A 15,182-nucleotide genomic window follows, 5' to 3' on the forward strand; every position below is an offset into this window, starting at 1 on the left:
GACATTTGAAATAAAATCTAATGGTAGTGTAAAGGTCAAAGCTTTGCCTACATTGCAAATTATTATCTCCACCTTTTAACACATCTTTATTTTCAGGACTTCCTTGTGATTTAAACAGGTCAGGTGAAAGATGATGTAAAATACAATCGGAGCATGCATTTATATTCTAATCTATTGTAAAATATAAAAAAAATAATAATCTTATCATAATCTCTAAAAGGTGTCTGAAACCTACCTAAAAGGTAGGTTTTTCTTTAAACAATTTACTATTTTATTATCATCCTTGAAAAAACTAATAAATAGAAATTCTCAGCAGTACTGTAAGACTTAGAGTTATGGCAAATTCCACAGGCTACTTTCCTTATTAGACCCCTATAGTAAGAGTTTCAGGGTGAGAGGTTAAGTTGATTTTACTTTCTTTAGGCCTAACCTCAGTTAGAGTTATAAAAAGCTCTGACCTGTCATCTGTTAAACTACTTGATCGGATAAGAGCATGAGGCCTTCATCCTTATCGCGCTACTGTTAGTTTTAGAGGTCAGTCACTCCTCCCTGTGCCTAATTTTAGTTCTGCTTCTAATTTTAACAAAGCTAACGTGGAACTCTCTGACCCATTGAACAACCCTTTAGTATTACACAATATCATTCTTAGTAAGAAGATGGGGGTTTTATAACAAGATTTCTGATCAGATTTATATAATTTTTATTGTTAGAATGGATTGTATCAAACCCAGGCAAATGTCAAAATGAGAGTAAAAACACAGGCTTTAGAATGAACTGGAATGCTGCCAATACATAAATGATAGTGAGCAATATAAGGGATTGAATCATTATTACAAAAAAATGAATAAAAGACAACAACAATAAGTCTTGCAACATTTACTACAACTGCAGTGCAGACAATAATCTTCAAAATGAAACTTTGAGATTTGAAAGCAATAAAATTGCCAGCCATTCTTAGTTATGTAAGTGACCCATATCAGCATTACAATAAACTAATAATAATGATAATGCCTGTAAATCATAATTATCTGCTTTGACAATATATATATACATATATATTTGTATTTAAAACAGGTACAGGTAACTAATAGCAAAAAAATGGTCATGTGTCAATGTGTCAGCAGTAATTGTAAAACTCTAATCTGATTGTTTGAAAAGTCATTTAAGATTGAATTAGATTTTGTGCACTGACCTTGGACCCAATATTTGAAATCAGGTCACACAGAGGATTTAGGTTTTTTTCTTAGAACTTTACCATCCATCCTTATCTTGAACTAACGTGGGCGTGTGTTTGAAGCTTCATCACCTGATGGAGTGAGGCTGAGAAAAGGGGAGGGCAATTCAGCACATCCAGCCCACCTTACCTGGGCATAAAAACGACCAAGGGTCTTACTGACACTCACACTTTAGTGACTCTAAAACCAACCACACAGGGTGGACACGCACTCCCTATTCTTAGAAAACACACTCGAGCTCATCTTCAACCAAACCTTCCAAGATGCCGTGCATCAGCAGTTATCTCGACCAGATGGTGAAGCTGCCTGGTAGCTACAGTGATGTGCTTGAAAAAATCTACATGGTAAGATTGGCTTTCTATCTACAGCATGGAAAAATATGGATATGTGAAATTAACATTGCTTAGGCATCAAAAGGTCAAAGAGTGCTAGTGTCAGTACCAGAGCCTTGGCAAAGAGGCAAATATTAAAAATGTTTCATCAAACATGATACTGTTTTATGTTACTGAAAACAACTCCTGACTCAGACCCTTTCACCCTTATTCTGCTTTCTTTAACTAGTTTCATTAGAATCTTAACAGGGTTGATTAGCATTTTTAAGTCATTAGATAAGCATTGCCTGAGTGTCTACATTTCTGAATCAGCATTTTGCACCACTCTGTCATGTGAGGTCCCATAGTGCTCAATTCAAAGCCCACTTTTTATGCTATGTACTTACTGCCTCTATATTCCGAACCTAGATTGATTTTCAATCAAAGCACTATATGCATATAGCAAGTTAAATTTCTCTTTCCAGGTGACTTTTTGAAACAGCAAACTTTCCGTCCATCCTGCATAGATTAGTGCAAAGGATTTCATAAGGAGGCCAGTCAGTCCTTGCTCTCTTGTCTACTGCTGGTTGAAAATGCTGCCGTCCATCTTTTGAACGATACTACTGTATCTGCAGGCTGTCTGTGCATTGCAGAGTTTCTTCTAAAGTTATTACTTACTTTTCAAATATTTGAATGATTTTTCTCTATTGAACGTCTACAAATCTCATCCCTATGCAGATACAAAGGTCTAGGAGGAAACTCAGAGGGGGCAGGGTCTTTTCCTATCTGCTGCGCAACAGTAGAATTACCTTCTCCTCCACATTATAGTCTCTTTAACTACCTGGTTTTAAAACATGTCTTCAAAAAAATATTCTTTAGCATTTAAAATGGGCAATAATTGGCTCAACCTAGTTTGTTTTACTAGTTTCATTGTGTTTAATGTATTATCATTATTTTATCTTTTTTTTTTTCTTTTAATGTATGTTTATAGTTTGTAGCTATGTACAGCAGTTTGCTTCAACTTTGGTTTTGAGACACTTATAAATAAAGTTTTTATGGTAGAGTAAACTTTACAGAGGAAAAATCTTTTCTTCTTTTGTCCTCCTTATTTTTCCCAGGATATAAATGTTATCATCGTTTATATTTGCTCCTGGGCTTTATCAAACTCTTATGTAAAAGGCTGACCAACGTCTGTCTGACACATACACAGGGACAGCTGGGACAATTATGTTTTATGTAGTCGCTAATCTACTCTAATTCCTCTGTGACTGCAGGTGGAACATATCCTGTCTGAGTTCAGGTTGAACAAAGGAGAGCTGGAAGAAGTGATGAAAAGGATGCAGCATGAAATGAACCGGGGGTTACGTTTAGAAACCCACGAAACAGCTAGTGTCAAAATGCTTCCTACCTACGTCTGCTCCACTCCAGAAGGATCAGGTAGGAAATAACACTTCACAAAGAGGGAGAAATAATCCTTTGACTAAAAAAAAAGAAAAAAAAAAACTTGACAAAATTGTTCTCCTGTTGAGTCAAAATGTAAAATTCTAATTTATTATTGTTTGGTGAACCAGAAGTTGGAGATTTCTTGGCTCTGGACCTTGGAGGGACAAACTTCCGTGTCATGCTTGTGAAAGTGGGTGAAGATGAAGAGGGGACCTTCAAAGTGGAAACAAAGAACCAAATGTATTCAATTCCTGAAGACGCCATGACAGGGACTGCTGAAATGGTAAGATTCAATTACCGTTTATTTTGCTTTTAAACAACACCAGTCTTTGGTAGTTTTCTGCTCTAAGACTTTCATTCTGTGATTGTTTAAAAACTAGATGTACTCTGATGTCCTTTCTGTTTCTGTCTATACAGCTATTTGACTACATAGCAGAGTGCATGTCTGATTTTTTGGATAAACACCACATTAAACACAAGAAGCTTCCTCTTGGTTTCACCTTCTCCTTCCCTGTACGACATGAGGACCTTGATAAGGTATAAATATTGTTCAATCTATTAGATGGGCAAGAAACATTCCTTATTTTTTATATTAAACTAACTTAAATTCAAACAGGGAATCTTGCTTAACTGGACCAAAGGTTTCAAGGCTTCTGGGGCAGAAGGGAACAATATTGTTGGTTTGCTCCGAGATGCCATCAAGAGACGAGGGGTGAGCAAATTTAGATATTGTTTTTCTTTAAAAACAACATTGTCATCAGCATACAGGGAGAATATTCGAATGTCTTATGATATGATCCTATCATGCAGGAGTTTGAGATGGATGTAGTCGCAATGGTGAACGACACTGTAGCTACCATGGTTTCCTGTTACTATGAGGACCGAAGCTGTGAAGTTGGGATGATTGTTGGTAAGAAACCATAAACTCATGTAGGGGAAGTAGCTTGGAATGAGACAGTAGTGTGGGTTGGTTCATTATTTAAAAAAATAAGTTTATTTATTACAGACAAACATACAATTGTTTTTGTCAAAGATATATTCTCATTAAAAAGGCTGAATAAGCTCCAAAGCCAAGGTTTTATTGTTTACTTTCAGATATTTATGTTATTGTTTGAGTACATCGATATAAGCTCGTCAGCTGCTTAAAGACACATCTACATGTTTTCTTTTTTGAGGGACATTTTTATGGCCAGTTTGAGACAGTGACAAATAGTAAAAAAAAAAAAAAAAAAAAAAAAAAGAGAGTTTAATCCCAAAAATAAGTGTTGGTAACCCTTTGATAATGCAGAAATATGACTGTAACTTACAGGGATATGATGTTTTTGTGCGTTTCTTCAAAGGTACTGGTTGTAATGCTTGTTACATGGAGGAGATGAGAACTGTGGAGTTGGTGGAGGGTGAGGAGGGCCGGATGTGTGTGAACACAGAATGGGGAGCCTTTGGAGACAATGGCGAGCTGGAGGAGTTTAGGCTTGAGTACGACAGAGTGGTGGATGAGGCCTCAATCAACCCAGGACACCAGCTGTGAGTAAAAAATATGCATTAGGTTTAAACATTCAGCACTTTCACACACATATGTGCACGTTTGAACCTAGCTCTCCAATCTTCCTTTATTGATTGGATTTAATCAGGACAAAGGTCAGGGCAAGTCACATTCCAACCACCCTCCACCCCCACACAGACTATCTCGTGGTGTTTTTATGAATTAATCATCCAACTATGGCAATACTCACCTGACTCTAAACTCTAGTCTCTGTGAAGTTGCCAAGATACCAGCTGTTTTCCTCAGGATGTTAGTAAATGGACAGAGCTTTCATACGTCAGTGGTTGGTCAGTCGGCCGGTGGAGATGGCAGATTAATGACCCCTTTCGGCTTTTTGCCATATCATCTGCAAGCCTAATGGCTGTTTACCTTTTATACTGGCTGCTGAGTCCAGCTTTAGCCTTGATGTCTCCTTCCTCCTCCGGTCTCCTCATCCCCCATACTTCAATATACGTATTTAATCTTAGAGCATTTATTTTTCTTCACCGTCTTTATATTAACAACTCCCTCTTTCTTCTCTTGTTTTCTTCTGATGCAGGTACGAGAAGGTGATCAGTGGAAAGTACATGGGGGAGCTTGTGAGGCTCGTCCTGATGAAGCTGGTTAATGAGAACCTGCTGTTTAATGGCGAAGCCTCAGAGCAGCTGATGACCCGTGGCAGCTTTGAGACGTGTTTTGTCTCGCAGGTGGAAAGGTAAGCATCAATAACAAGAAATGGAAAAAAACACTTTACTTTTATCGCTCATAAAACCCAGACATGCAAATAGGTTACTAGGTTACAGATGCTTTAAAGCTGATAAAATGGAAGTAACAAAGTGGTAAAGCTGTATATGGCCATCAAATTACAACTACTATAAAAAAAATAAAAAATAAAAACAACTGGCACATAAAAAAAACATTTGGAATAAATTTCCATCACTCCACACAACATAGGAAGTTGTTTTAATATATATATATATATATTTTAAATTGTATTCTGTTACATACAAAGAAAACAAAGGAGGTAATCATATAGGATCATGTGAGGAAGTTTTAGCTATCGGTTTAAAGATTTAATTATCTTACAGTATAATGAATAAATTGTCTGATTTATTGTATTATTGAATTCATTTTCAAGTTTTACATTGTAAAGCTACCACTAATGTTTGATGTATTAAACAAGCATTTACAATTCTTAATTTCATAATAATCTTCTCTTGGTGGCCTGTTGGTTTAAAGTTGCTTTGATACAGTAGCTGCTGAATTTTCTTTTTTCTTTTTTGCATTGATTGGGTTTTGGGGTTTAGTGTGAATAGAATTTCCAAAAAAAGCAAATTCTGTAGAATTGGGTTGTAAAATGGGACCTTATGCAAATGTTCTAGTGATTCTGGGGACAGAAAGCAGATCTACAACATCCTGTCTTCACTGGGCGTTCTTCCCTCTGAGCTGGACTGTGACATTGTGCGGCTGGTCTGTGAGAGCGTCTCCACTCGCTCTGCTCATATGTGTGGCGCAGGCCTCGCTGGAGTCATCAATCTTATGCGGGAGCGAAGAGGCCAGGATACTCTGAAGATCACTGTTGGGGTTGATGGATCTGTCTACAAGCTGCACCCATAGTAAGAGTCTTATTGTCTGAATATCTACAAAAAGTAGAGAAAGGCATAAACAAATACTGAGTAAAAAAAAAACATTTGTTGTGCTTTTTTAATATATATATATATCTTTTTATCAGATATGTAGCAAGATACTAACAGATGTGCTTCTGTTTTCTAGTTTCCGTGACCGATTCCACCAAGTTGTCAGGGAACTCACTCCTCACTCTGAGATAACCTTTCTGCAGTCGGAGGAGGGCAGCGGGCGTGGAGCGGCTCTTATCTCAGCAGTGGCTTGTAAGATGGCATCATGGATCTAAAGAAGGCGTTGTACTGAAGAACAGCAGAGAAAGCTAGAACTCTGGATGTCAATGAAGCCTTTTCTGAGGTTCTGTCTCTGAGCAAAGGAGAACATAGACATTAAAAGGAGGCCTTTTAATGTCTTGTAAACACAAACTTCATGGTAGCACACCAACCTGTAGTGGTTGTATTTTCTCTGACCTTAAAACACTTGTTTACTGTTGCATTTGAAACTTTAAATGACTCGAAAGCTCATGTGAAACACATGCACTGGTTGTTTGGACTGCATATTTTGAAACTGGAGCAAACAGGTTCATGAACAGCTTAAATGTTTTGTAAAGGCTGTTGTCAAGCAGCACTAAATCAAATCAACTGCTTTCCTGTTATTCTGTTTGTAAGCATATAAATAGTACTTTGTTATTGTTTATTTAATGTTTTGTGTTTAAAATCTATTTACTTTCTCAGCATATACCGTTTACTTTTTTCTTATGTGTAAACTTAAATATATTAAGCCTAAGTGTAAATAAAAATCCTAATTAAACACTTTACACTCAATGGGCTGCTTTAACTTGGACCAAACACCACAGCTGTTCTCTTGAAACGTCTTTCCAGCATCTTTCTACAGGACTGGTTTAAGTTAGGTTCATTTGCAATACTAGTGCTGAACAATTGCAGTGGACTTTAAAAGTAAATGTCCAGTTGGTCAAGAAATGTGAAAATTATCAAAGAAATATGGTTGCCCTATAAAATGGCTTTGAAGCTTCGAAACGTTATAATGATGGAAGAAAAAAACCATAGAGGAACAAAACTTTTACCAGCCTCAAGAAACATACCTTCAATTAGAGACAGTTTATCCATCCATAAATTTTCTGACATGCTTAATCCCAAGTGGGGTCTCGAAGGATGCTGGTGCCTATCTCCAGCTATCTTCGGGCGAGAGGCAGGGTACACCCTGCACAGGTCGCCAGTCCATCACATAGACAAACAACCATTCACAGCAAAGGATAATTTAGAGAAGGCAATCAACCTAACAGTCATGTATTTGGACTGTGGGAGGAAGCCAGAGTACCCAGAGAGAACCCACGCATGCTCAGGGAGAACATGCAAACTCTATGCAGAAAGACCCCAGGCCAGAAATCAAACTCACTACCTTCTTGCTGCAAGGCAGCAGTGCTACCCACTGCGCCACTGAGCAGACAGCTTGTTTTATTTTTATTGAACTTTCATAATTTACAAAGCTCTTTACACATGATCTGTTGCATACCAAGAAAACATTTTCACCCACCCACTGCTACAAGGTATCTTAGAATTAAATATAGATTACGTATACCCCTAAGTCTCAACCTTATTTAGTATTCTCAGTAAAATAAGAGTTTTCAAAGGCAAAAGCATTGGAGTAACCATGACTGTCCTCTGGAAACTGGTAAGCCAGTAAGTATTATATTCCAAATCTATGCAAGAACACGGTTCTTTGCTTATGCAAACTGGTTGTAGCACACCAGCTGGAGCTGATTAAAAGGAAAGGAAATATCTTTTTTCTTTCCCACAATGAGGATTTTTTTTTTCCCTTGTGTCATAAAACAGTCTCTTAGGTTGCAGTGGGCTGCCCCACTGTGTAGAGGCCAGGAGGCACTGTAGCTCAGGGATCGTGAGTAATAGATGTAGTTCTGTACCAGCTATCTTGCTCCCTCTCCAGGACATAAACATCTTGCTCTCTTATTAATATGCCACCATTCCAGGTTAAAAAAAAACAAAGCAAAGCAGTCTTTATTTCTTTAAATATTTGCTTACAAAAGGCCAACAGATGTTCTAACAGAGAACAGCAATACAATTAAACCCAGAGTGCCAGGAAAATAAGGCATTATAAACCCAATGGATGACCCAAGCAAGGGAACAAGGTGGAATGGAGATATGATTAGGAGGACCTTCTCTTTGATTTCATCATAATTTGCAAAGTTTATAATAATTGTAAAAGCATGAGACATAAAAGTTTGTCAGATTTCTTTTCTGCCCACTGGCCTAAATAGGGATCACAACCACAATAAATGGAACCATGGTCTGAATATAACATTTTCAGAAAATACTATGCAACAAAATGACAAATATCTGACCTTTTAAAGTTTTTCTAAGCATTAAAATGAACTTAAATTTTAATTAAGCTAATACTTGAGTGAAACAGTTCCTAAAAAGCAAGGGGTAACGAGCGACGTGAGGTAAGCTGGATAAGTATAATGATATAATTTGTCTGACTGCCTGTCAAATATCAGAGGTCTCTTTCTATTGTCTGTCCACATCTCTCTGCCCATATCTGTGCTCCCCACTAAACCAGCATACTTCACCTCTTATCAAGTAACCTCTGTGACACACAGAGAGCACACATGGCCATGTAAGGGGCTCTGCAGCTAACTGCAAGCTATTATAGGAAGAGGCCCGATAAGATGGACTCTACATAAAACCCTCCCCAGCATCACACCTTGTCTGAGAGTCTACTTTTATTCTAACAGACATGGTGAGTCCCTCAAGGTTTTTATCATTGATATAAATCATTAAGAATATAAAACGGTATTTGTTCTGTATGGAATTATGTTCTGCTTTTATAATAGCAGATTTGATGCATTTTTCTGCTAATCTTCTCAGGCAAGTAAAAAGGCCTCCAATAAAAGGCAGAGAGGGAATCAGAAGTCCTGCTCCAATGTGTTTTCAATGTTTGAGCAGTCACAGATACAGGAGTTCAAAGAGGTAAGGCACTGGATCCATTTCCCTCCAAGATTATATTTGTTTTTTGTTATCATCAACTAATTTGTGTCAAATGTTTAAACTTCTTTTTGTGTTTTCCTTTATTTATTTTTTATTTTGTTTTAGCTGTTTATGTAAGATCACATTTTCTACCTGAAAAACCATCAAATGGCACATTTGATGTATAAAATTCAGTTTAGTTGAATTAAAAGCAATATTAATCTGAAGGAAATTAATCAAGTAATTATTTTTTTTGTTTATTTTCTCTCTAATTTTTCTCTTTGCAAAAAAAAGTGGATAAAATTAGTTACAGCAACACTCAGATTATTTTATTTGAATATTTCTCAAACAAAAATCCTCGTTCAGAGGTTTTACTTTTGATTTTGTATCACTATGCATGGATTTTTAGAAATGGAGCAATAATGATGGAAGTGGAATTTAGGAATTTGAAAAAACAATAAGGCGAAATGGATTTCTAAAATTATTTATCACTATTTCCTTCAGCTGCCCCTTCCACAAGGTTATTTTATTTTTTAGATGTCTGAAAACACAAAGACCAGGTGAGAATTATTAGTTCAGTGTTTGAAGTAGGAAGAGGGACTAATTTTTTTCAGATCTCATTTTTCAGAGATTTTTTTAGAATATTTGTTAAACATAATGTTATCAGAAAATGTAATATGATTTTAAATTCTTCAGCCTTCTGCCGTGTAAAAAGAACAGTAAATTCATTTAAGACAACTAACATTTAACATTTAAGACTAATTAAATATTTGTGAGCCACAAAACTCTAAATGATTCTTAGATTGCACCTATTTAGAAGAAGATATAATATAATATATGTCTGTATTTTATGTCTATTTATATGTCTAATTATAGTGATTAATAATTCCCTTTTAGATATGTTATTGTTTTTTTTTATGTCATATTGGGTCACCATATTGGTTACTTCTACAGGCTTTTGGCTGCATTGACCAGGACAGAGACGGAGTGATCAAGAAGCAGGACCTGAAGGAGACCTATGCTCAGCTGGGTATTTAATTCCTTCCCTCATCTTGTTGCAATCCACGTAGCAGACCATCATGATAGACCCTTGCATCATAAAAAAAACTAATTGTACTCTCCACTTATATTACATACTGTTGCTGCTTATAATCATGCTTACTGGACATCTGTTTACCAGGGAAACTTAACATTAAGGATGAGGAGCTGGAGGAGATGCTGAATGAAGGGAAGGGTCCTATTAACTTTACAGTGTTTCTGACCCTTTTTGGGGAGAAACTTAATGGTGAGGTTTTTTTTTTTTTTGAACTTAAATGATATATTATGAGCTAAAAACTTTCAAAACATAAATGTGGAATTTATTTTCAATCTTGCAGGTACTGATCCTGAAGACACCATTCTTGCTGCTTTCAAACCTTTTGACCCCAATGGGACAGGTTTTGTTAATAAGGATGAGTAAGACTTTTTTCACTTTTACTGTTTGGCTCCAACATTGCTTATATTTCCCATCACTCTATGACATAAAGAATATCTAAATATCTATATCTTTATTAAGGTTTAAACGATTACTGATGAACCAGGCTGACAAATTCACTGCAGAAGAGGTCAGTAGTTTTAATTAATAGATTTCACAGAGTCAGATGTGACAATTTTCTGATAACATTAAGCTTAGAATATGTTTTCATAAACATTATAGGTGGAGCAGGCCTTTACTCTGGCACCGATTGACCCAATTGGCAATATCGACTACAAACAGCTCTGCTACATCATCACACATGGAGATGAGAAGGAAGAATCCTAATGGGACCCAATATTTCTCCACCAAGCAACGTGGCTCCTGCTAAGATGTCTTTTCTTTAAATCTGCTACAACAGATATGTGAAGAATTGTGAATATTTTTCTTCCAGTTTATCAATAAAGTGGATTCTGCTGTTTCACACTGTAAAAATGTAAAAGAACTTTGTTTTGCATTGCAATATATCCAGATCAGTTAAATCATATGGTGAAGAAATTATTTATAGTTTCATGGAATCAAACTTTGTTGCAGTGTCTTCATATATATCTTGTGCATGAGATGGGTTTTAATTGATTTGTCAACACATTCAGGTGGTAAATGGGACACAAATATTCCTTCCCTAGTACTGTAAGCATAATGGTAATTTACAGAAAAAGTTGCATAAAATGCAAGAAAAAAATAAATAATAGCTGGTAAATGAAAAGTTATATCCCAGTTATTGTCCATCTTCTTCACTTTTTCATGGTATATGGTGCTGATATTTTGGAGAAAGGAACCTTGCAGCCTTACTTGTCTTTTCAACTGATACCCCGGCAAATGCATTTGGACATCTATCTAAGCCAGGCTGCCATGCAATGTTTTTAACATTATACAAATTCTTTATCATGGGCTTTAAAACTCAGAGATGCCATACATACTGCATACCTTTCTGCTACAGAGTTGCACAAAACTTACTTCCTATGATTTTTTTGGGTTAGGGCTGAAAATGTTAAACCCTTCATCTCCATGCCCATACATGCAATGGAGTAGCATCATAAACCATATACAAACCCTATGTGATAGGACCTGATGGTTCCTCATGTGTGGAACCATCTGAAATGTATCCTCATATCCTCATGCTAGATTTCCCAGATTTAAGTAATGGAGGCATAGAATTTTCTTTGAAAATTTAAAATAACCAAACTTCATCCTTGCTAATTATATCCAATGTTTTTATTTCTTGCCCCTACTGCCAATGTTACAAATCATCTTAGAAGATTGAAAAATCCTTGAAGAACCTCCAGAAGAAGCTCAAAATCAATAAAATATAGAAAATTGAGAAAAACACAACAGACAAGACCATGATGATGCAAACAACAAACAATATTACATAGGCCATTAATTGGGTCTGGTCATTCAGGAGTGTTAAAGAAAGGTTACTTGATTAAAATAAGTCACTGACATTCAGAAAGTTGACTAGAGTAGCTGAAGATCATCCCAGTTGGAGGCCCCCTAACTGTTTTTTTTTTTTTTTTTTATCCCAGTTCCCTTTGGGGGTTCTGTTGCCATGGATATGACAATAAACAGCTCCAGGAACCTCTCAACCACATTTTCCTGCACATATATTGAAGCCAAACAACCTTGTTTGTGAACATCAAGATCCTCTTCTCACAACATTAGAAACATTCGGTAGGCTTTTCTTTTACATCATAATCTCTTTTTTTTTATCACCATTTCAGTTCTTGCATCTTTGGCTCTGTAGGTAGAAATGTCGATTTCATCTGAAGCATCTGGCAGGGTGGATGTTGGAGTGGATACAAGCGAACAACGGGCACCAGATGGAGTAAATGCCAGAACAGTCATCATTCAGCATGACTCCTATCTGCTAAGGTCAGGATAATTTCAGCAACTGGACAGAAACAGTTACTAAATAGGAAAAAAGACCACAGCTGCAGCCTTTCAAGTGCTCAGTTAACTGACCAACTGCAGTTTCATGGAACAAAACTGGCAATCTGGCTAAAAAACTGTTACATGAAATAATCAGCATCAATATTTAATTTCATAGAGTGTAAATAATTTTAGAATGATTTAAACTCTTAAAGCTTGAAACATGAAACAACACTCCTTTTTTTTGCTTTGAGATTGAATGAGCTAATTTTAAACATTGCCTCAGCTGTTTGTTTGTAACCTGAGCTGTACAGAGTGAGACACTAAATCAGGTTATTCATATTCGTTGTCTTTAAAAAAACAGGGATGGAAAGACTCTTCTGTACATTGTGAACTCTTTTCTATATAAACAGCATGGAATAAGCATTGAACGCATCAATCTGATTTCTAATTGGGCAGTAAACATAAAACCTACCGAGAACAATTCAACTCAACTGTCCCCAAATCCTAAAGAACAAGATTGTTTTCATCTGTGTGTTTGAAACTATTGTTTTTGTTAAAACTCCACAATTTTTTTCCAGCTTTTTTATTGTCATTACACTGTCACAATTACAGAGCAACGAAATTAACAATCTGCATTTAACCCAATACCCTTGCGGAGCAGTGGGCTGCCATTTGTGTGGCGCTGGGGAGCAGTGTGGGGGTTAAGGGTCTTGCTCATGGACCCAGAGTGGCAGTCTGTGGGAGCTAGGCTTGAACTCAGAACCTCTGGATTCCAAGCACAATGCCCAAACCACTAGGCCGCTGCTCTTTTTCTTAACCTTATTTAACTTTTTCTATGCATCTTCCCTTCTGTTATAGTCTACCTGTATGCTAATACCTTTATCTCTCAGTCTGTAAACTTCCCTCTGGGAATAAATTCTTACTGATGTGCAAAACCATTCTTTCTCCAAACAGGTTGTTTTCACTGCGCTGACTTTGGTCTCTTGAGACAAGATTGCATTTTGACAGTATTATATTGTCAACATCTTCTGCATTAAACTTTGATCAACTGTCATCATGCTTTACCCTATACTGTACAGAAGAGCCTTGTGCAGTGATTGTACAAATAGGGCATTGTGGTTTGGTGCACTGTTTTTTAACATGAAAAATCATTTTCTGCTATTCTCAGTTTTTCCAAACCCTCTGTGAGTGCTCCTTAGCTCCTGCGCCACTGTTTGATGTTTTGAAAAAAAAACTAAGGCCAAATTGCTTTGGCTCATGAGTTTAAAAAGTGAAGCTTTAAGCATTAAGTTTAACAACAGTAAGATGCTTTGAAGGTGTTGTTGCTGTTATCATACCTGTCTGTGCCAAACTTTGATGACAAAATCAATTTTTTTCTGGCCAGCTAAAATTGATTTTCTCATAACAGCAAGAATACTTTCTAAAAACTAGAAAATTCAGACTCGGTTTTTTGTGCATTTAATACACTGTCCATGATGAATTCCAACTGTTTACCCATAAAACTTTCTATTTATGAATTATTGGGACTGTGTCCAACATCTGCTGTCAATGTTTCGACAATAGGCTGATTGACAATCATTGGTCTGACTAATGCTTATTTCCCCTGTGTGTGTTTGCCTACAATTTCTACCAAACAGGTATGAGGCGTTTCAGGAATTACAGAAAGAAAAAATAAAAATAGAGGTAAGTAATATCATAATTAGAGAGTCTTTAATTACTGGTGTGCAAGTAGGCGTACAGTATATTAATCCAGTGAATTGAATTACAGACTGTGCAATATGGCAGTGATCCAACTGATTTCAAGAAAGATGGTGAGGAAACTTTCCCTTCAATCACATTTCTAAAGGTTCCATTGATTAGTGATATCTGAATTTCACATCAGTGCACTATGATTTCATAATTCATTTCAACTCCTACCTAATACCCCCCCATGCATTGATCCTATAAAAAAACTCCACATTTCAGAAACAATAATCTAGACCACATTTGGTTTTAGTTTTACCCTTATAGAATTTGGACGAAACAAAAAAAGATAGTTATTCACATTCGCATCATCAAATACACACCTGGAAAAAAAAGTTTGATGCTTTAGCCCAGGAAAGGGGAAGAAAAGCTGATATGCAGTCTCGATATAAGCACATACTTCCTATTAACTCTAACAAGTGACAGATGACAACAAAAGGTTTCTTGTTAACCTCTGGCAGAATATTTCTTGACATATTTGGTTACTTGTTTCTCTGCAACACTCAATTAAAGCATCATCTATACATTTTAGCAGGATTTAGATTGCTGTCATTCCAACAGTTTATTGTTAGTTTTTTTTTTCCCATTCAAAAACCCATGAGGATGTCTGCTTAGAATCATTGTTCTGTTGCAAGATACAGTTCTGTCCAAGTTTCAACCATCTGATGCAGATTGATGCAAAATATTATACGAAATGTCAGAACTTAAAGAAACAACCCTGTAACTATCAAGGCTCAAGCCAATCAATAATTGGAGGATGTTGGAAGGAAAGTCTCTAAGTGAAAGAAGATTAAGATCAGCGTACACCGAGAAAGCAGCAGCACATGCTAGATAATGGTCACCTTCTATTTTGATGGAAAAATGCATTTTGCCCATATTGGCACGGCCATTTATGGTCTAAAATAAAAAGAAAAA

At 36.4% G+C, this 15,182-nt stretch overlaps 2 protein-coding genes across 2 annotated transcripts; both read left to right on the forward strand.

Moving 5' to 3' along the window:
• Positions 1–1,406: 1,406 nt before the first annotated feature.
• Positions 1,407–6,925, forward strand: gck (glucokinase (hexokinase 4)). Its single transcript, XM_038277292.1, has 10 exons — positions 1,407–1,579; positions 2,821–2,983; positions 3,118–3,272; positions 3,407–3,526; positions 3,606–3,701; positions 3,800–3,899; positions 4,330–4,513; positions 5,071–5,226; positions 5,894–6,127; positions 6,285–6,925. The coding sequence occupies exons 1-10, from the start codon at positions 1,499–1,501 to the stop codon at positions 6,421–6,423; spliced, it is 1,428 nt and encodes a 475-aa protein (XP_038133220.1). The 5' UTR covers positions 1,407–1,498; the 3' UTR covers positions 6,424–6,925.
• A 1,856-nt stretch (positions 6,926–8,781) lies between these two features.
• myl7 (myosin, light chain 7, regulatory) lies at positions 8,782–11,362 on the forward strand. The gene is made up of 7 exons (XM_038277294.1): positions 8,782–8,912; positions 9,041–9,142; positions 10,094–10,169; positions 10,320–10,424; positions 10,516–10,594; positions 10,695–10,743; positions 10,836–11,362. Exons 1-7 carry the CDS (start codon positions 8,910–8,912, stop codon positions 10,938–10,940), a joined length of 519 nt encoding a protein of 172 aa, XP_038133222.1. The 5' UTR covers positions 8,782–8,909; the 3' UTR covers positions 10,941–11,362.
• Positions 11,363–15,182: the final 3,820 nt, after the last annotated feature.

Source organism: Cyprinodon tularosa, unplaced genomic scaffold, assembly GCF_016077235.1.
Source record: "Cyprinodon tularosa strain WSP-4 unplaced genomic scaffold, ASM1607723v1 ctg130, whole genome shotgun sequence".
Lineage (NCBI taxonomy): Eukaryota > Metazoa > Chordata > Actinopteri > Cyprinodontiformes > Cyprinodontidae > Cyprinodon > Cyprinodon tularosa.

Coding starts and splice junctions, on each gene's coding strand:
- gck (XM_038277292.1), top strand. CDS start 1,499: ATGCCGTGCATCAGCAGTTATCTCGACCAGATGGTGAAGCTGCCTGGT. Junction 3,273..3,406: donor TGACAGGGACTGCTGAAATG/GTAAGATTCAAT, acceptor CTGTCTATACAG/CTATTTGACTACATAGCAGA. Junction 3,900..4,329: donor TGAAGTTGGGATGATTGTTG/GTAAGAAACCAT, acceptor GTTTCTTCAAAG/GTACTGGTTGTAATGCTTGT.
- myl7 (XM_038277294.1), top strand. Junction 9,143..10,093: donor AGATACAGGAGTTCAAAGAG/GTAAGGCACTGG, acceptor TTACTTCTACAG/GCTTTTGGCTGCATTGACCA. Junction 10,170..10,319: donor GGAGACCTATGCTCAGCTGG/GTATTTAATTCC, acceptor TCTGTTTACCAG/GGAAACTTAACATTAAGGAT.